At 42.3% G+C, this 15,790-nt stretch overlaps 1 protein-coding gene across 2 annotated transcripts in view; it reads left to right on the top strand.

Moving 5' to 3' along the window:
* The first annotated feature begins 3,626 nt into the window (after positions 1 to 3,626).
* The window catches only part of znrf3 (zinc and ring finger 3), an 84,390-nt gene continuing 72,226 nt past the window's right edge, over positions 3,627 to 15,790 (top strand). For both annotated transcript variants that reach the window (XM_084728355.1, XM_084728354.1), the window contains exon 1: positions 3,627 to 4,692. In XM_084728355.1, the coding sequence (XP_084584481.1) occupies positions 4,462 to 4,692 (231 nt within the window). In that variant the 5' untranslated portion in view covers positions 3,627 to 4,461. The remainder of the gene's footprint in view (positions 4,693 to 15,790) is intronic.

The raw sequence follows: 15,790 nt of genomic DNA, 5'->3' as shown, positions 1-15,790 counted from the left end.
ATTTTTGTAATTGTAATGTCTTTTTAAAAACTTAAAAGGGCCAAATGGTCACCAATAAGTCACCTTTAAATAATCTGGAAAGTAAACTATGTAATTCAAGCAAGTTAAAGAAAACCACAAAAGTGGAGTTTAAGTTCTGCTATGCATTGAAAACTTGCAGCAACCAGCAGAGGGCAGGCTTGCAATAAAAGAGGGACAGGACCTAGAGCGAGTAATTGGATCACTAAAACTTGTTGCCCTAATGCATTTTGTGGTCCATTAGTAAGCTGATAACGTAAATCTAATTTAATTTCATCATTAAGCCTGCGGGCATTAACCCATCTCATATGGATTTATTCATAATGTATCTGTATTTCATGTGTGTGTGAGCGAGAGAAACAGAAAGTGTGACACAAGGCAGATACGGGACATGTGGAGTGGATCAGGCTTCATAAAACAGAGTGACGTCCAATGTGATCTGTAAATTATTGTCATGCTGGAGGCGCTGAAGAACTTCTTAAGTTTCGGCTTTGAATTGTTTTCCGCCCACCCCCCTCTTTTTTGAGTCCGAACACATGTTGACCATCACGCTTTTCTTCCAGAGGCGTCTGCATTCTTGACCTAAAACGTCCTCACAGTTGGTTTTCATAATCACACTGCCACACAGCTGACAGCAAGATGAGACCTTGTTTTTTGGACATCTATCACTGTGCAGAGCTCGCCCCTTCATTGCAGAGCTTCAAGTGTTTTCTTTGCAAGAGGCCACTCTGGTGGAATTATTGGAAACAGGACTTTCCAAAGTGGCATTATTCAATTACAATGCATTACTGTAATAGTTTGAGAAAAGTCTGTTTTTAAATTCAACTGAGAGATTGTACTTGGCATTATACACTCAACTTTAAGTCTTGTAACCTGCATTAAAGGGTTAGTTTGGATTATTCAGTCAGTCGATAGTCACTGTGGAGGGGGGCACCAGTGTGGAAGCTAGGCAATGTACTGCTGTGGACAGGGTCGGCAAAAAAAAGGTATAATAGAAACTTAAAACTGGTCCACCTAAAAAAAATCCCTATCAGTCTAAGTATACGCCAAATTTAGAATTTTTTCTTTTTAATGTTTTTTTCAGGAGAGGGGATCATTTTTGCATTTATTTTTGATAGCGACAGCTGAACATATGACAGTAAAGGGGATAGAGAGAGAGAGTGGGGACGACACACAGCTAAAGGGCCGCAGGCAGGAGTTGAATCAGCGGCTGCTGCAGAGGTTTGACAGCCTCAGTACATGGGGCGCATGCTCTGCCAACTGAGCTACAGGGGCGCCCCATATTTAGAATATTTTCACCCCTTTACTTTGCCTCAGACAGACTCTTCTGACGGGAAGCTGCTGCTGCACAAAGCAAGTATCGCTCTCTCCAAACCAACCAAACTCCACTGGTGAAATCAGTAAGTTTACCTTGCAGAACACATGAGTTGCTGGTCTACTGCTGCCTTGATCTGTTAGCTTGTTTGTGTTATTGTGTGACTTTGGTGTGTTAAAGGGTTAGTTTGGGCTCCCTGAAATCACACAATAACACAAAGAAATAAACAGATCGAGGTTGTACTAGACCAGCAACTCCTGTGTCCTGCAAAGTAAAATTACTGGTTTCGCCTTTGGAGTTCTGCTGGTTTGGAGAGAGCGATGTTTGGCTTATGTAATGGCAGATTCCCATCAGAAAAGCTGTCTGATGGCAAGGTGAAGTGGTGAAAATATACTATATAATATAATATAGCAAAGACTTAAAATGAAACTGATTTTTGGGTGGACCTTTTTTCGGTGGCTAAAATGTATTTTCTAGTTTCCTACACTAGTATTCCTATTCCCTCTCCAAACTGGGGCGTACCGACCACCGTCTACTGCAGGTAATACACTGACTATGGAGAAGTACCTCATATAACCCCACTTTAAATAATCCAAACTATCCCTTTAAGTCTTGTAAGCTACATTAAAGACAGAACATTGCATACAGTACCATCATCACTTGCATGGTACTGTGAGCTCTTTTCATGAATTGTTCAGCTAGACAAAGATTCAAATCATCTTCTTTTGTAGGAATGAAAAGATAGCGTGTGTTTATCTATTCTTTCAGTGTCCTTTTCAAGACACAGTGCGCTTCTTTGCACATAATGAACAGTCTGACACGCTGAAAGAAAAGGCACCAGGCAGAAGATGTTCTCCAGGAATGGAAGTTTCACAATAGACTCTTTATTCTGCACAGAGAATGATTGGGAAATAATTGTCTTCTTCTGCAGTAAATAACAGCAGCAATTTTTAAAAGAGAAATGCAGGACATCCCTGAATATTCTGAAGAACAGATGTTTATCAATAAATGCATGATGAATCACAAACTCGCTCCCGACAATTATAACGTTTCCATCCAGCTACTAATTTGACTTTCAGCAGATAGAAATTATGTCAAATTACATTGAAACATTTAGAGGTTTGTAAAATGCTTGAAATGATCTATGATTAGCTTGTCAGGCCTGTCTTGATGACGACATCCACTTTGAAGATGAAAGGAGATGGTTAATTGGAGATCCATCTGTCTAAAGACTGGTGGGCAATTATATGTGCGATTGATCTGCCTTTAATTCATGTGCAATACAACAACTCACGACTAAATGGTGTTGGACGAGAAGATGATCAAAAAAGATCTCCTCAAGTACTGAAAATTATAGAAATAGATTTAATTGGCCTTTTGGTTAACACTGGCATTCTTACAGTGATGTTATCAATGTGCATTGTACCTGAGAAAAGACAGATAGATGAGTGTGGCGCTACAGTGATTCCAAAGGGGTGTAAAAGTGCAAATCAATGTATTGTGCAGGGACACTTGTACAAGTTGATTTCCACATTAAAACTTTGATTTAAGTTCCTTATTTGTGTTAGAACAAAAAAAGAACAAAGAGAAGAGACTTGGTCAAACTTTGCACTACACTGCAATCTGGGTGATGAAATTTGAGTCAGATTGAAAAATCATGAAGCTAAAAGAGCCAAGAATGTCTCAAACTTAAGTAAACTGTTAACTGCAGTGATTTTTTTGAAATGTGGTCCTTGAAGGGGTTATAGGGGGTCCCCAGTGAAAGGAGGAATATATTATTTTAACTTTTATCACACATATTTTGGGAGTTGTATCAACATGGGCAGAAAGAGAGTTGGCTGTTTTGATTGATTGTAATTTATAGTAACTTAGTTTAATCATTGATTAAATCACAGATTGACTCCTTGAGATGAAAAAGTTTGGAAACCCCTGATATAAAGTGTAATACCTGTTTACGAGAAAAATATTTTTCACGTTATACTAAGATATTTCCAACACAAACTTACCACGTTATCACAAGAAACTTTTGTTTTTTTAACAGTTTACTATTTATCTTGTTGCAACGTGAAAAGTTTAATGTTATAACGTGTTGTTATCACATAAACAGAAACCATGCCATTTATTATTGTAACATGTTACTGCAAATTCTAAGTTATCACATTACAGGATAAAACTTTTCATGTCATAACAAGATAAATAGTAGTGTTATAATAAAAAGTTTAATGTTATAATATGATGAGTTTTTCTAGTTATAACGTGAGAAACATCTTGTTGTTTAATTAGGAATGTTATAAACATTGATTTTGCTATTGGAAAACTTTAGTTAGTCTAAAGTTTATTATTACTGTAAGAGCAAAAACAAATGAGAAACGTAATAATGAGATGTGTCAAACTCAAGCAAAGAGGTAACTACATTAGTAACCTGTAGGTGATCAAATCTGAATCAGATTGAAAAATTAGCCCGTTTGAAGCGTCCTGAGGAGGGTAGTGTTTATTTTAAGGTGGTACGACAGCCAAAAACGTGTCAAACTCAGGAAAACGCTACCGGGCAGCCCGGGACTGCAGCACCGGCTGAAAACACGCCTTCTGCTCGTCGATCAACCCAAGAAACTGAATTAACTAAAACTTTAACGCGCAACTTCAACATGTTTTCAAACAATAAGTCTCCGGTTTTGTTGAGCGGCTCGGTCCGCGGTGCCTCCTTAACAGAGTGCTGGCACTTCAGAGTGGGGAGTGTAGAGGAGAGGGTCAGAAAGATTGGTGGGTGGGGATATAACCCTTTTGGGAGAGAGAGAAAAAAAACTAAAAAAAAAAAAAAAAATCACGTGTTTGGAGATCAAAGGAGATCCGCTTTGTAGAGGGGAAGGAGGAGGGGGGTGAGAAAGAAAGAGGGAGAGAGAGGGAGGGAGGGAGAAGAGAGAGGGAGCGTTTGCAGGCAATGTAATTGACAAGGCTTGCAGTGGTGAAATAAACACGCTTCAGCCCAGGCTCTCATCTTTTTATTGCACAATTCAGACTCTTTGGACGCATCGCCCGCAGCGCGCGTAGACCTGATTTCAATTACCTTCACCCGATTTAATTAATCCGTGTGAAATTATGTCCCGATCGGCGCAGACCCAGCCGGCAAGATGATGATTTTACCAAGGAGAGGCTCAGATCGTGTGCCCGACTCGGTGGTCCTGGCGATCTTCGTGGTTGCCGCTTCTCTTGGTACCGTTTTCGCCAAGGATACTGCCTTTGTGGAAGTGGTTCTGTTCGAGTCCAGTCCCAATGGAGATTATACTACTTACACGACTGGCTTGCAGGGACGGTTCTCCAAAGCAGGAGCCACTATCAGCGCGGAGGGGGAGATCGTTCAAGTACGTGGAAAGTGTCTTTTCTTACCAGGAGAGAGGGGGGGATGACAAGCGGCAGCGCCGAGCAACAGCGCCGGGGCACGGGGTGTAATTTCACCAAGCTGCCCTTCTTAAAACTTTTTCCACAGGGGCTGAAGGGGGGTTGACAAGAGTTGTGTATGTATGGCGTGTGTATGAATGCGTGTGTGTGCAGGCAGTGTGAGGATGGTACTAAGCTTGCAAGCATATGCGGTCACAAGATGGCTCCTATCTTGTGGAATTCATTCACAGGGAAAACATGCTCTTGCAGGTTATTTTGTTGATGTCTGGAGCTCACTTGAGAGCTCGTTACACTTAATTGTTGTTATCCGGAGACATGCACGTTTGGGAACCGTTTCCTTAAAAAGTTACAAATCCTCCGCCGCTTCCAAAAAGTTTGCAAACTTTTACCGACCTGGCTGAACGCGTTTCTCAGGGGCAGCAAGGCTACGAGACTGCTATTTGTGCTTAGTTTGACCACTTACGCGTTTCAGCGGTGAGTTTTAGTCCAGTATGTGCTTTGAAGTCCGAAAAGTGAAGTTTTAATAGTGGGATATGTTTGTTTTTATTGACCCTCCGTACCAGTGTGTAAACTAACCCGCACGTCCCGCCGCCTGTAGCCAGTTACTATGTAGCCGTCATCAACGCTGCCTTTCAAGTCGCATGTTTTTGGTTTGGACGCACTTGTAACTATTATAAAGCTTTTGAAACGCATTTAAAGAAGAGCTGAGTAATCATAGAAGAAGCCTAGTGTTCCACGTTTTATTTCCAAGCCCTATACATTGAATTTAAGTCAGTACGCGTGACTGTTGGATAGAAAAAAGATGAATGTGATTCCAAAGAAGTATTAAAGTATCACACTGTAAACTATTTGTTTGTTGTTAAAAAAGTTAGCATCCGGGCTGGCTTGAAGGTTTAAATTGACTTAATTTGAAAAGACAAGTTGGAGTTCTGATTCAAGACTCGTTTTTTTTCTAGTTAACTTTATATTAGTTCAGTTGTCCTTGAGAAAACATGTTCTATAAGCTTAAGATGTTATGTTGAACCAACAGTCATTCAGTCACACTGAACGTTACGGAGTTGATATCTTTTTACATTTGCTCAGTTTGAAAAATCAGTTTGCAATGTTTTCATTATTGCAAAAACAAGCAACTATGACTGTATGACTCTATGATTTTAAAGTGTACAAATCAAGTTGTAAACACCGAGTTTGCATTATATGTTTACTTCAGGGTGTCAGGAGAGTTTTTACTTGTAAACAGTGCATGCTGTGAAGTCTGCTTATATACTAATTGTGTTTCTCTATAAGCTTGTTTTAATGAGTGGATTGAACTCTGTACAGTAAGTTCATTAAACTCATCATTTCAAGTTAAAGGTGTTCAAGTTAGAGGAACTTATGTTTATAAGTTCTGAGGTAAACTAACCCGTATGTGTGTCACTGTTGCTATAGTAATTATCAAAGCTGCCTTTGAAATCGCATGTTTTTGGTTTAGGCTTACTTGTATCTGTTTAAGGCTTTTTGAGATGCATATAAAAAAGAATTGAGTAATCACAGCAGAAGCCTCTTTGTTACACATTTGATTTCCTGGCCCCAACACATGATAAGTGCACTTGGCTGGAGCTGGTTATGCTTGGATCAACCATCCCGACTTTGATCGAGTAGAAGTCACTAAAATATGAAGCCTTTGTCTGTAGCCAAGTGTTTACTTGAAGTTTTATAATTCTGCCTTAATCTGCTTGGCTGCTGAGAGTTTGGGATCCAGTCATGTGCCAGAGATTTGATGTTTCATGTTTTATTTGCTGACCTCTAACATGCCCCACTGTGTTACTGGTGTTTGTGATGAGGGACCAAAAGCTCTTTGGAAGCCTCTTGAATGTGCAGCAGTTTTTGTGTGACCTGTATCCACCCTTTGAAGTGTTATCAATTTATTCGGAGCTGTTTATACCAGTGAATGTTAAACTGAAGTGCTGGGAACAACATGGCTCATTGAGAGGGTTGAAAGAGAATATAATATTTTAACATTTATCAAAGTTTTGAAAGTTGAAATAGGATGGGAAGAAATAGAGTTTTTGCTATAACTGAGCGACTATTATTGATTGACTACACAGATTTAATTATCTTCAAACCTAAAATCTAAAAATATATACTTCAAAGGGATTCCTTGGGACAAAATTCTCTCAAATTGCTAGTAAGTGGTCTAATGTGCACCTATTGTGGGGGTCCTTGACATGAAATAGTTTGGAAAGCCCTGATCTATTCCAAAACAGATCTATTTGGATGATTAATTTGGTGTTAATAGTTGCTAACAAGTCCACACTCTGAAGTGTTTTTCTGATAAATATTGGATCACCTGGGGATGAAAGCTAAGCTGTCAGCGCACAAACAATACCCCACAAGCGACAGCAGCGATGATGCTTGAGTTATCTGTTTTCATTTGTTGCCAGTAGCTGCTGAAGTGTGACCTCAGTCTGAAGAAAGCATTGAGCTCTGTGAGATCACTGGTCTGTGGTGGGAGGCCAGGTTACAGTGCAGCCTGTGGAGAGCGAGAGTTGAGGGGGGGTTAACTTCTGCAAACACATATTTGAATTTAATCAAGTACATCATCATGTTGTGTCATGTGGACTGATGGGCTGCATCACAAGAAACTTCAGCTGTGTTGGAAAATTTCTGCAGCACGACAGTGATTCACTTGCACGTGTGTATTTCTGTTGATATGCACATTTAACAGCATCCCTACTTCATCCCTTACAACTCCGTAACAATGTCCGTATCAGCAGCTCCACTGCATCTTTTTAGTGCACATTTGCATTCTTGTTTTCCTCCAAAAATGTAGACTCTTAGTTTGAAAAAAAAGATGATGTGTGGGGATCAAAGTAGGGGATACTCGGCACAAAAATGGCCCCTGTTTATGCACAGTGATGGCCATTTGGCGCCACTCGTAACCACACAGAAATGTCGGACCTCAGCTTTACATTGCAAACCACATCTATTTAGGTTTGCTTTCTTTGCTAGTTTCTGACCACTTAGAGGCAGCTTATATTTTGTCAGGCTATAATGAGGGGCAGTTTGTCCAGCCCGGCGCACTGTCTTGAATTTCTTGCAGCATATATTCTACGAAAGATTTATGAAAGATGAAACTGACAATGAATGACAACCATACAACCTGAAGAGTATAATTTTAAACTGGTATCAAATTCCCCACTTGCAAATTCTATACTTGTGAAATAACATTGCAGCAACGTGTTGGGAAATTGCTGTGGTGTTGTAATGGATATAGTCTTACACTGGAATTGGTTTGAAGACAAATATTTAGGTAGTGCGTTTAGTTGTCCGCAGTGACCTCTCCGACCGTTGCACTTGTCTACTTTTTGCTTTCAAGGTTCGAGACTTCTTATGTTCACTGAATAGGGCTCTTGATTTGGTCTGCCTGAGGTTTATGGGGCCTTCTCGTCCTCTTCTGCTGTTTGAACAGAGCCCTGAGGGGTTTGCGTTGCCTTGTGTGCACACTGATGGCCAGACCTCAGCAGGTATGGGTTCAAACACAGGGGAAAGGGAGGCCTTGGCAACGTTCCTGAGCAAAGACCCGACCACGACCACCGCTTATGTTCTCCCCAACTTGCCTTTGCTAATTCCCTAAAGCTAACACCCGCTCAGCTCTGGCTGAAGAGTGCGAAAAGTGGCAAACGCTGCCGGGGCCAAAAATAATAAATTAAGTTAATTTGCTTCTCGCTCTGCTCTAAGGGGGGAAGCATGATGACGCAGATCTGGCCACAGTGCCAAACCCCAGGCTTCCTAAGCCAGGTCCCTGATTGCTACAGTTCAACTCTGTAATAGTAAAGTAATCAATGTCTCCTTAAATCACTCTGTCAAGACATGAGACTGTGTGTGTGTGCATCAAACAGCATTTCCTTGAGATGCCTTTAAGAGTGTATTTACAGCAGTGGCTCTTAACTCTGATTCTTGGCGACAAGACTGCTGCGGGTTGTCTGTCCTGCCAGGTAGTTAATTCTTTCGCCTCTTGTCCCAGATTTAAATGCTTCCTGATTAGACTGCTACAATGAACATGGCCTGGCAGAATGAAAAAACAGCAGTGCTGTGGACTCTGTGGAAATTGATTAAATAAAGAAACCCTGATTTAGAGGACTCGGATGTAGACCACACAATGCTTTGGCTTCATATTTTACAGTGCTTAAAAATTATGGTTGTCCTGCTTTACCTTTCCACAGACTAGATGCAGTTTTGACTTAAGTCGAGCCTATTAAAGGGATAGTTATCATTTAATGTGGGGTTTTATGAGGGACTTATCCCTCATCAGTGTATTATCTTCTGTAGATACCGACACACCCCCATCTCTAGAAACAGAGAGGAGTACTAGGACAAAGCTAAGCAATGAACTGAATTGGACAGGTTCTGCAGCAAAACTTATTTAGTCACTTAAGAGAGGTCAGTTTAAGTGTAGCACCGTTGTATTAGCCAAATATTGCTCTCTCCAAATCAACCAAACTCCACGGATGAAATCAGAAATTCTACCTCATGGAACAGGGGAGGTGTTGGTCTACTACTGCCCTGATCTAATGGTTTGTTTGTGTTATTGTGCAGCTTTGGTGAGTGTAAACCCATCACGTCAGAAAAGGCTGTCTGACAGTGAAGTAAGTGGTCAGAATATTCTAAATGTAGTGCACACCTAAACTGATACTGATTTTTTTTTTTTTTTTTTTTTTTTTTTTCTTAGATGGACCTTTTTTAAATGTTTAAAACACCTTTTAGCTGTCCCTGACCAGACATTTTTTGCTTAGCTTCCATGCTGGTACTTCTCTCTGCTTCTTCTAGCTGGTAGCATGCTGACCATCTTCTGACTATTGATAAGTACCTCATGTAACTCCACTTTGAATAATCAGAGCTATCCCTTTGAGCAGGGAAATGATGGCATGACCAAACTGTCCCCCGATTGAGTCACCCAGTTGATGCCTAGATTGACAGGGGTTGACAAAGCCAGTTGACACTGAAAGCGCTCTGCCTCCAGATGTAATCTAATTTCTGGAATGGCTTTGCAGAGCAGGATGCTCAGTCAGATCTGCTAGCCGCCACATTTTTCCCATCATTGTTGACGGCGCACTTGCAGCTCTCCTGATTATTACGCATTTGATGCGAAGGGAAACACCATCTGCTGCTCATCATTCACTATTGTCTCCCTGACGCCAAATCGTCTTTCCTGTAGCGAGATGAGCTGCGATGCACTGCATGAGCGCACATCTGCCTCTGATTTCCAGCGGGCCAGCCCGTGCTGTCAGCATGTGAGTGAGGAGCTGAGGCAGGGACGTGGCAGGGGCACCGAGAGGACCAGATGGAACTCGCAGTGTCGTCGGCCAGAACCAGAGGGAATAATGTGGCTTTTGCCTACTTCCTCTCAGAAGGGACACAGAGACAGGGGACATCCCCTGAATCCAGCATCAGGAAGAAGAGGCTATAGTTTCCCAACACCCATGAGCTGCTTCACCTTTGAACTCCATCTCCATGCACATGAAAGTGCCAGTAACTACAGCTGGGAGACTTCATGATGTGGTTCTTTGAAAGTGGCAGTTTTTTTTCTGCCTGGATGTGCAGGGGGAAAGTGGCGGTTTTGAGCTAAGACAACGATGAGCCTAAATACTGGAGCTCCTACCTTGGAGCTGGCAAGAGTTGTGTCGCGCTGCATTTAGACTATAATGAGAGCTTTAGTGGTTTAAGGCATCCAGCGCGCTTTCTCACCACAGGCTGGAAACCCCAAGAGGCCATAATGGGCCGGTCCCAGACGGGAGGTGCCAGGGACCGGGCCACTCCCAGCGCCAAAGCAACAGTAGCAGTACACAAACGCTGGTTTAAAAGGTTAAAAGTGCTGCTCCCTACTTTTTTCCATTTATTGGCTTGGCGGTCGCAGCTGTATTTTAAGTGCTATCGTCTCTTAACCGCCACCCTGTTTCACTTTCATGTCCCAGCCAAAGTAATTTGAGGCTGCGTTTCTCCCCTTTTCGGAATAGAACAGACTAAACTGTTTTTCTCTTTCTCTTGCTTAACACCCCCCTCCCACACACACACTCACCCCCCACCATCAGTCTGCTCTTTTTGATGCAGCCAGAATTTGTCATGCGTCCTATGCTGCATGTGAATGACTTCCAGTGAGAGTTTCACCAGTTTTTTTTAACCAGTGTGTACTAATGAATTGTTAAGACTTAATTTCCTAGGGGTTTAGGGCGCTGCTAGGGATGGGAAGTGATGAGATTTTATTGATACCACTGCCATTATCGTTTCGGTTTCCCTTAATGCATCTTGATCCGTTCTTGGTGTGGAAAAAAGTTGGCTTACTCATAGAAGCTTTTAGCCTCAATACAAATGTTATTATGAGTTTGATGTAATTGTGTTGCAATGCACAACTCTCAATAAAACATGCCGGCATTGATAAAAGGAATCACTAAGCTCAGAGGCGGTTCATTCAGACCATTCAGAACCGGTTCTCGATTCCTATCCCTGCCGCCGACCATGAGTCACAACACAGCAATCCCTGGAACTTTCTTGTGCATCATTTCCCACCCCTCTCCCCTCATTTCCTATATTTTTCAGCAACTAATTTTATGAAAATCTCAATAGATATGTGAAATCCTAAAAATAGAAACACTTCTATTTTTAGCATTAAACTGAACACACCAATTGCCGACAGTGATCGTTAAGTGAACGTGGTTAAAACCTGTTGGATCATACTTGTCCAGACTTCTTTTAATTGGCCACACTATCTCCCAAACCAGTAGCCCCTGTTGTTCCTCTCCTGCATTTTCTCCTCTGTCTTCTTCTCTCTCTTTCCCACTCACTGCACAGCTCCACCTGGAACAAGTGCATGTTGGTACTGGTGGCCCCAGTAGCTATGTTAGTTTCCTCTGGGCTGAGTGGCTGAGCTGATCTTTTGATGTTCCACTCCAGGAGAGATTAGCAGTCAGCGCTGGTGCTCGCTGCTGCTTTCTCTCCAGTATCCAGGCCTCCCCCAGGGGAACCCTATTCCCCCATGTCACTATCTCCTGATCTGCTATTGATTATGTGTCCGCATCCATTTGTATGAACGTCTTGAGTTTGTCCTCTGCGTTACACTCTAGTGATGAGGAAATGTTAATTCAGCTTCGCCCCGAGGCTGTGATTTTTCTCTGATGAGTGCTGGGAAATGCACCATAAGAGAATGTTGCACTTTGACAGGTGAAAAAGTGATTTTTCACACCGCCTGTCTTCACTCGGGTTATTTTTGAAACACATTTGTAACGAGTCAAACATGAAAAGGAGTCCGGAGTGGGGTTCTTTTTGCTTTCCGACTGGCCCCTGGTGTGCCTGTCTGTGTTTGATGAAACGGCGCTGAAAGGCCCAGTCCATCCCCTCAGCCCATATTTTTATCCACTGACACAGAGGGTCTGCAAAACAAAGGCTAAGGGGTCGAGGGTTATGAAATGACAATGCTCACAGTGGCTCATCCAGGCAGAGGCATGCTTTGTTGTCAGCCAGGAATGTGCTGACTAACCGTGGAAGGCCACAACGCCAGCCTCCCCTTTTGTTGTATGCTTTTTGCCAATAGACTAGGAAGGTAGCTGCACAGGGAGTCTATTTCATTCTGAGAACTGCACTCCACCTGCCTCCTTAATACACTTAGATCTCTGTGCCCTCAGTCCTCTTAGTACTTGCTATGTTCATGAAAGGAGAGGTCTTATCAAAGATCTGTCCCACCAAGTTCAAGAAGACAGGGTTCAAAGTTCTTTCTTTTGTGTACATCATTATATAATTATCAGTCTTGCATGCCTAAAAACATATTGTCACTTTTAATGGAAGAAGATCCTGCCCTCTAATATGTTTTAGACCTACACTCTTAGAAATAAGGGTGTTAACTAGAACTGTAAAGGCTTCTTTGGCTTGTCCCCATAGGAGAACCCTTTTTGGTTTCTGTTAGGATGCCAAAGCGCTCTGAGCATTTCCACCAAAAATGAACTGGCTCAGAATCTGAAAAATTGGCTCCCAGCTGGGACCAACAAACAGCAGGTTTTCCTTGTGAACCAAAGTGGACATTTTACAGGTTGTTGTTGTTACCTTGAACCCACCCACGGGGTTTTACTGAGAACTGTTTTATATAATGGTACAAAGAACCTTTGACAACCCCCTGATGAAAGAGGATTTCAGAAAGCTTTGTAGAACACTTTTTTTCCCCCAAAAAGGGTTCTTTGGATGTAAAGAGTTCTTAATGGAAACCTTAGTCTCATAAACAACCCTTGACAAACACTTACTTCAACAAAGGGTTCTTCAGAGGCAAATGGTTCTGGGTAGAACTTCAGCACTTCAGGAAGAACCCTTATTTCAAAGAGTGTAGTAGCATTTTCTCTGGTTATTGTTCAGAGAGGCCATTACTGGTTTTGTGCACATGATCACTCTCAGCCTAATGCATCACTTTAATGTTGTGAGGGTTCTGCTGACAGGTCCTCTGTCAGAAACCCTGCCATTTTTCATTTCCCCCCTTTTGTTTCCTTTAATGGATTCCAACACAACCGTGGCAGAGGTCATATACAGGGGTGCCAGATGGGGACAAATCAGTTTCAGGTAGACACGGCGACCCCACCATGTTCATCTCTGCCCCTAACCCTCCCATCCTACACTGGTTTCTAGAGGCTCGAGTAGTTGTTCCAGTAATGAGGAAGACCCAGGCTGAAAACACAATGGGGCCAGAGGTATGATGGATTGGGCTTGCTTGGTCAGATGAGAACAAGCTGGGTTATCTCCACATTTTTTTTTTGTCTGGCATAGTGCTACATGTCTTCCAGCTCCACAGTGAAAATATATCACTGCATCTTCCCACCTCCTCCTCCTCTTCCTGTTGCTAAAGATGCGCCCTAGATTTTTGAAATGAAAAATTGGCTTTCTTTTTATGTCGTCCCTGTATCATGGGTATACTGATGATATTTGGGACACAAGGGTTTCTATTTTATGTTTGCTGTCTGTTTTTGCCAAAAGAGAACTCTCTCAAAGTTGAATATTTATTTTTGAAGGATAGCTCATTTTGTGCAATGCAGTTGCTGCTTCTTCAGTTCTGTAGTGGTAGAAGTAAGAACTTCACCACTGCGTTCTGATCCAGCTCTTAGGGAGCAGTCCCCAAGGATCAGGCTGCACAATTAATCAAAATATTATCAAAATCCCAAAATGGCCAAGTGCAATTGAAGCTGCAATTTTTTGATAAAGGAAAAACGTGACAAAACAGCACTATAATTAAGTATTGTAGTGCTGCAGAAATGTCCTGTCCTACAAATCTTGTTATTGACATAGAAGAAAACATGTTTGGCACAGATCCCAACAAAATTAACATCATCATGGTTTCATAGTTGTTTTTTTTTACCATTGAAAATTAAAATTGTGATGCAAAAATGATTGTTTCTGTAAATCATAAGTCATATTCTTATAGCGGCCCAAAATAACTGCAATATAATTTGATTTATTTATTTATTTTTAATCATATTATTCAGCCCTACTCAGGTGTAACATTTACTTTCATGGCTCTACAAATACAGTGCCTTCACTAACATACCATGCCAATAAAAGCTCCGTAGTGTAGCCATGGGCTTTGATAAAGCCTCCACAATTCCTCCTGTCCTTCCCCTTGACCCCTGTCGGCAGCTCAGTCCATGCTGCGTCCCTCTCCAGCCCCTGGACCCTGATCAGGGAGGGGCCTGCGGGGCCGGGTGAATAGCTGCTGGGGAATCGTGCTGCGGGTGTAAACCACATGAATGTGCCGCCTGAGCAGATAGGATCAGGCGAGGCGGGGAGGCCTGGGAGGCCGCGACGCTCGGCGCAGCTCCACGCGCTAACATCAAAGGCAGTGCTGTAGGGGGGGTGGTGGAGGGGGGAGGAGGGAAGAAGAGAGAGCGTGAGGGCTGGGCCAAACTCTTCAAAGGCCTCTCTGAGTAATGCCGGCCCTGATATGCGGCGCTGCAAAACTGAATGATGATGTAATTGCAGGCCTTCGAGCTAAATCCGCTCCCATACAAATAAAGGTGGAGGTGTTCCCTTGCACAAGCACGGTGAGAAAAATACTTTGAGTGTAAGGTTGAAGCCAGAAAGCGAAGAACACCTCGCAGGCTAGCATGTTAGGTCACTTCCTGATGCTATGGATCCTGGTGAAGAAAGTTTTATTTACGTTTTTGATGGAGGACTTGGAACGGGAAATGGTTTTTATCTGATTTGAGCAGATAGGTTAATCCACTGGGCGTTTCTAAAGTACACAACAGGTGGAACAGAGTTGACTCTGTTCTTTGTAAAGTTTATACAGGGCCTGTGTGTATATGTATGTGAGGCAAAGAGTGTGTACATGTGCTTCCCTTGTAATGTGTGTTAAACCAAGCATGGCCACAGATTCTTTCAAAATGCCCCCATGATCATTGGTCTGATAAGTCATTGACAGCTCCCATGACAGTTCAGAGGCACACGCTGCAGGAAAGTATCTCCCGCGTCGAGAGCGCACAGCACTAACTCACTGTTGTTCATTCGGTTTGCCAAAGGTTATTTGCATGCCTCTGATTGAGATTCTCGTCTCCTCGCCCTTGTTTTGTGATTGTATGTCCCTTTGATGTTAAATTAGCAGTAAACTGCTGCACTTTTATTTATTTGGAGTTCATACAGAGGTCAGCCTTTTAACTCCTGCATCCTGGGTCAGACTCGGAGCTCAGCATTGCCGCACAAGGCCTTTCTTGGTGGTTGTAAAGAAGAAACCTCCTTGTTTGGAGCGTGTAGAGTGTAGCATTTCATGACTGTCACAGGACCATTCAGCTAATTGCTGTACTTGAATGGACGAAGACAAAACACAATTCATAACAAAGCTGAAGCTGCAAATATTTCTTTTAACCTTTAAAATGCCAGGAAATGATGGAAAATGGCCAACACAGTTCTATTGAGAGCTTGTTCTGTCTGACCAACAGTCCCAAAGTCGAAGAAATTCAAATTACAGTGATGTACAACAGAGAACAGTGACTTGCATCTTTCCTTATCATTTCTGCTTGATGAATGACTTAATAATTAAGCAATTATAGTATACTT

Source organism: Lutjanus erythropterus, chromosome 10 (genome assembly GCF_056507025.1).
Source record: "Lutjanus erythropterus isolate fLutEry1 chromosome 10, fLutEry1.hap2, whole genome shotgun sequence".
Classification (NCBI taxonomy): domain Eukaryota; kingdom Metazoa; phylum Chordata; class Actinopteri; order Lutjaniformes; family Lutjanidae; genus Lutjanus; species Lutjanus erythropterus.
This window is presented reverse-complemented; position numbering and strand designations above follow the sequence as displayed.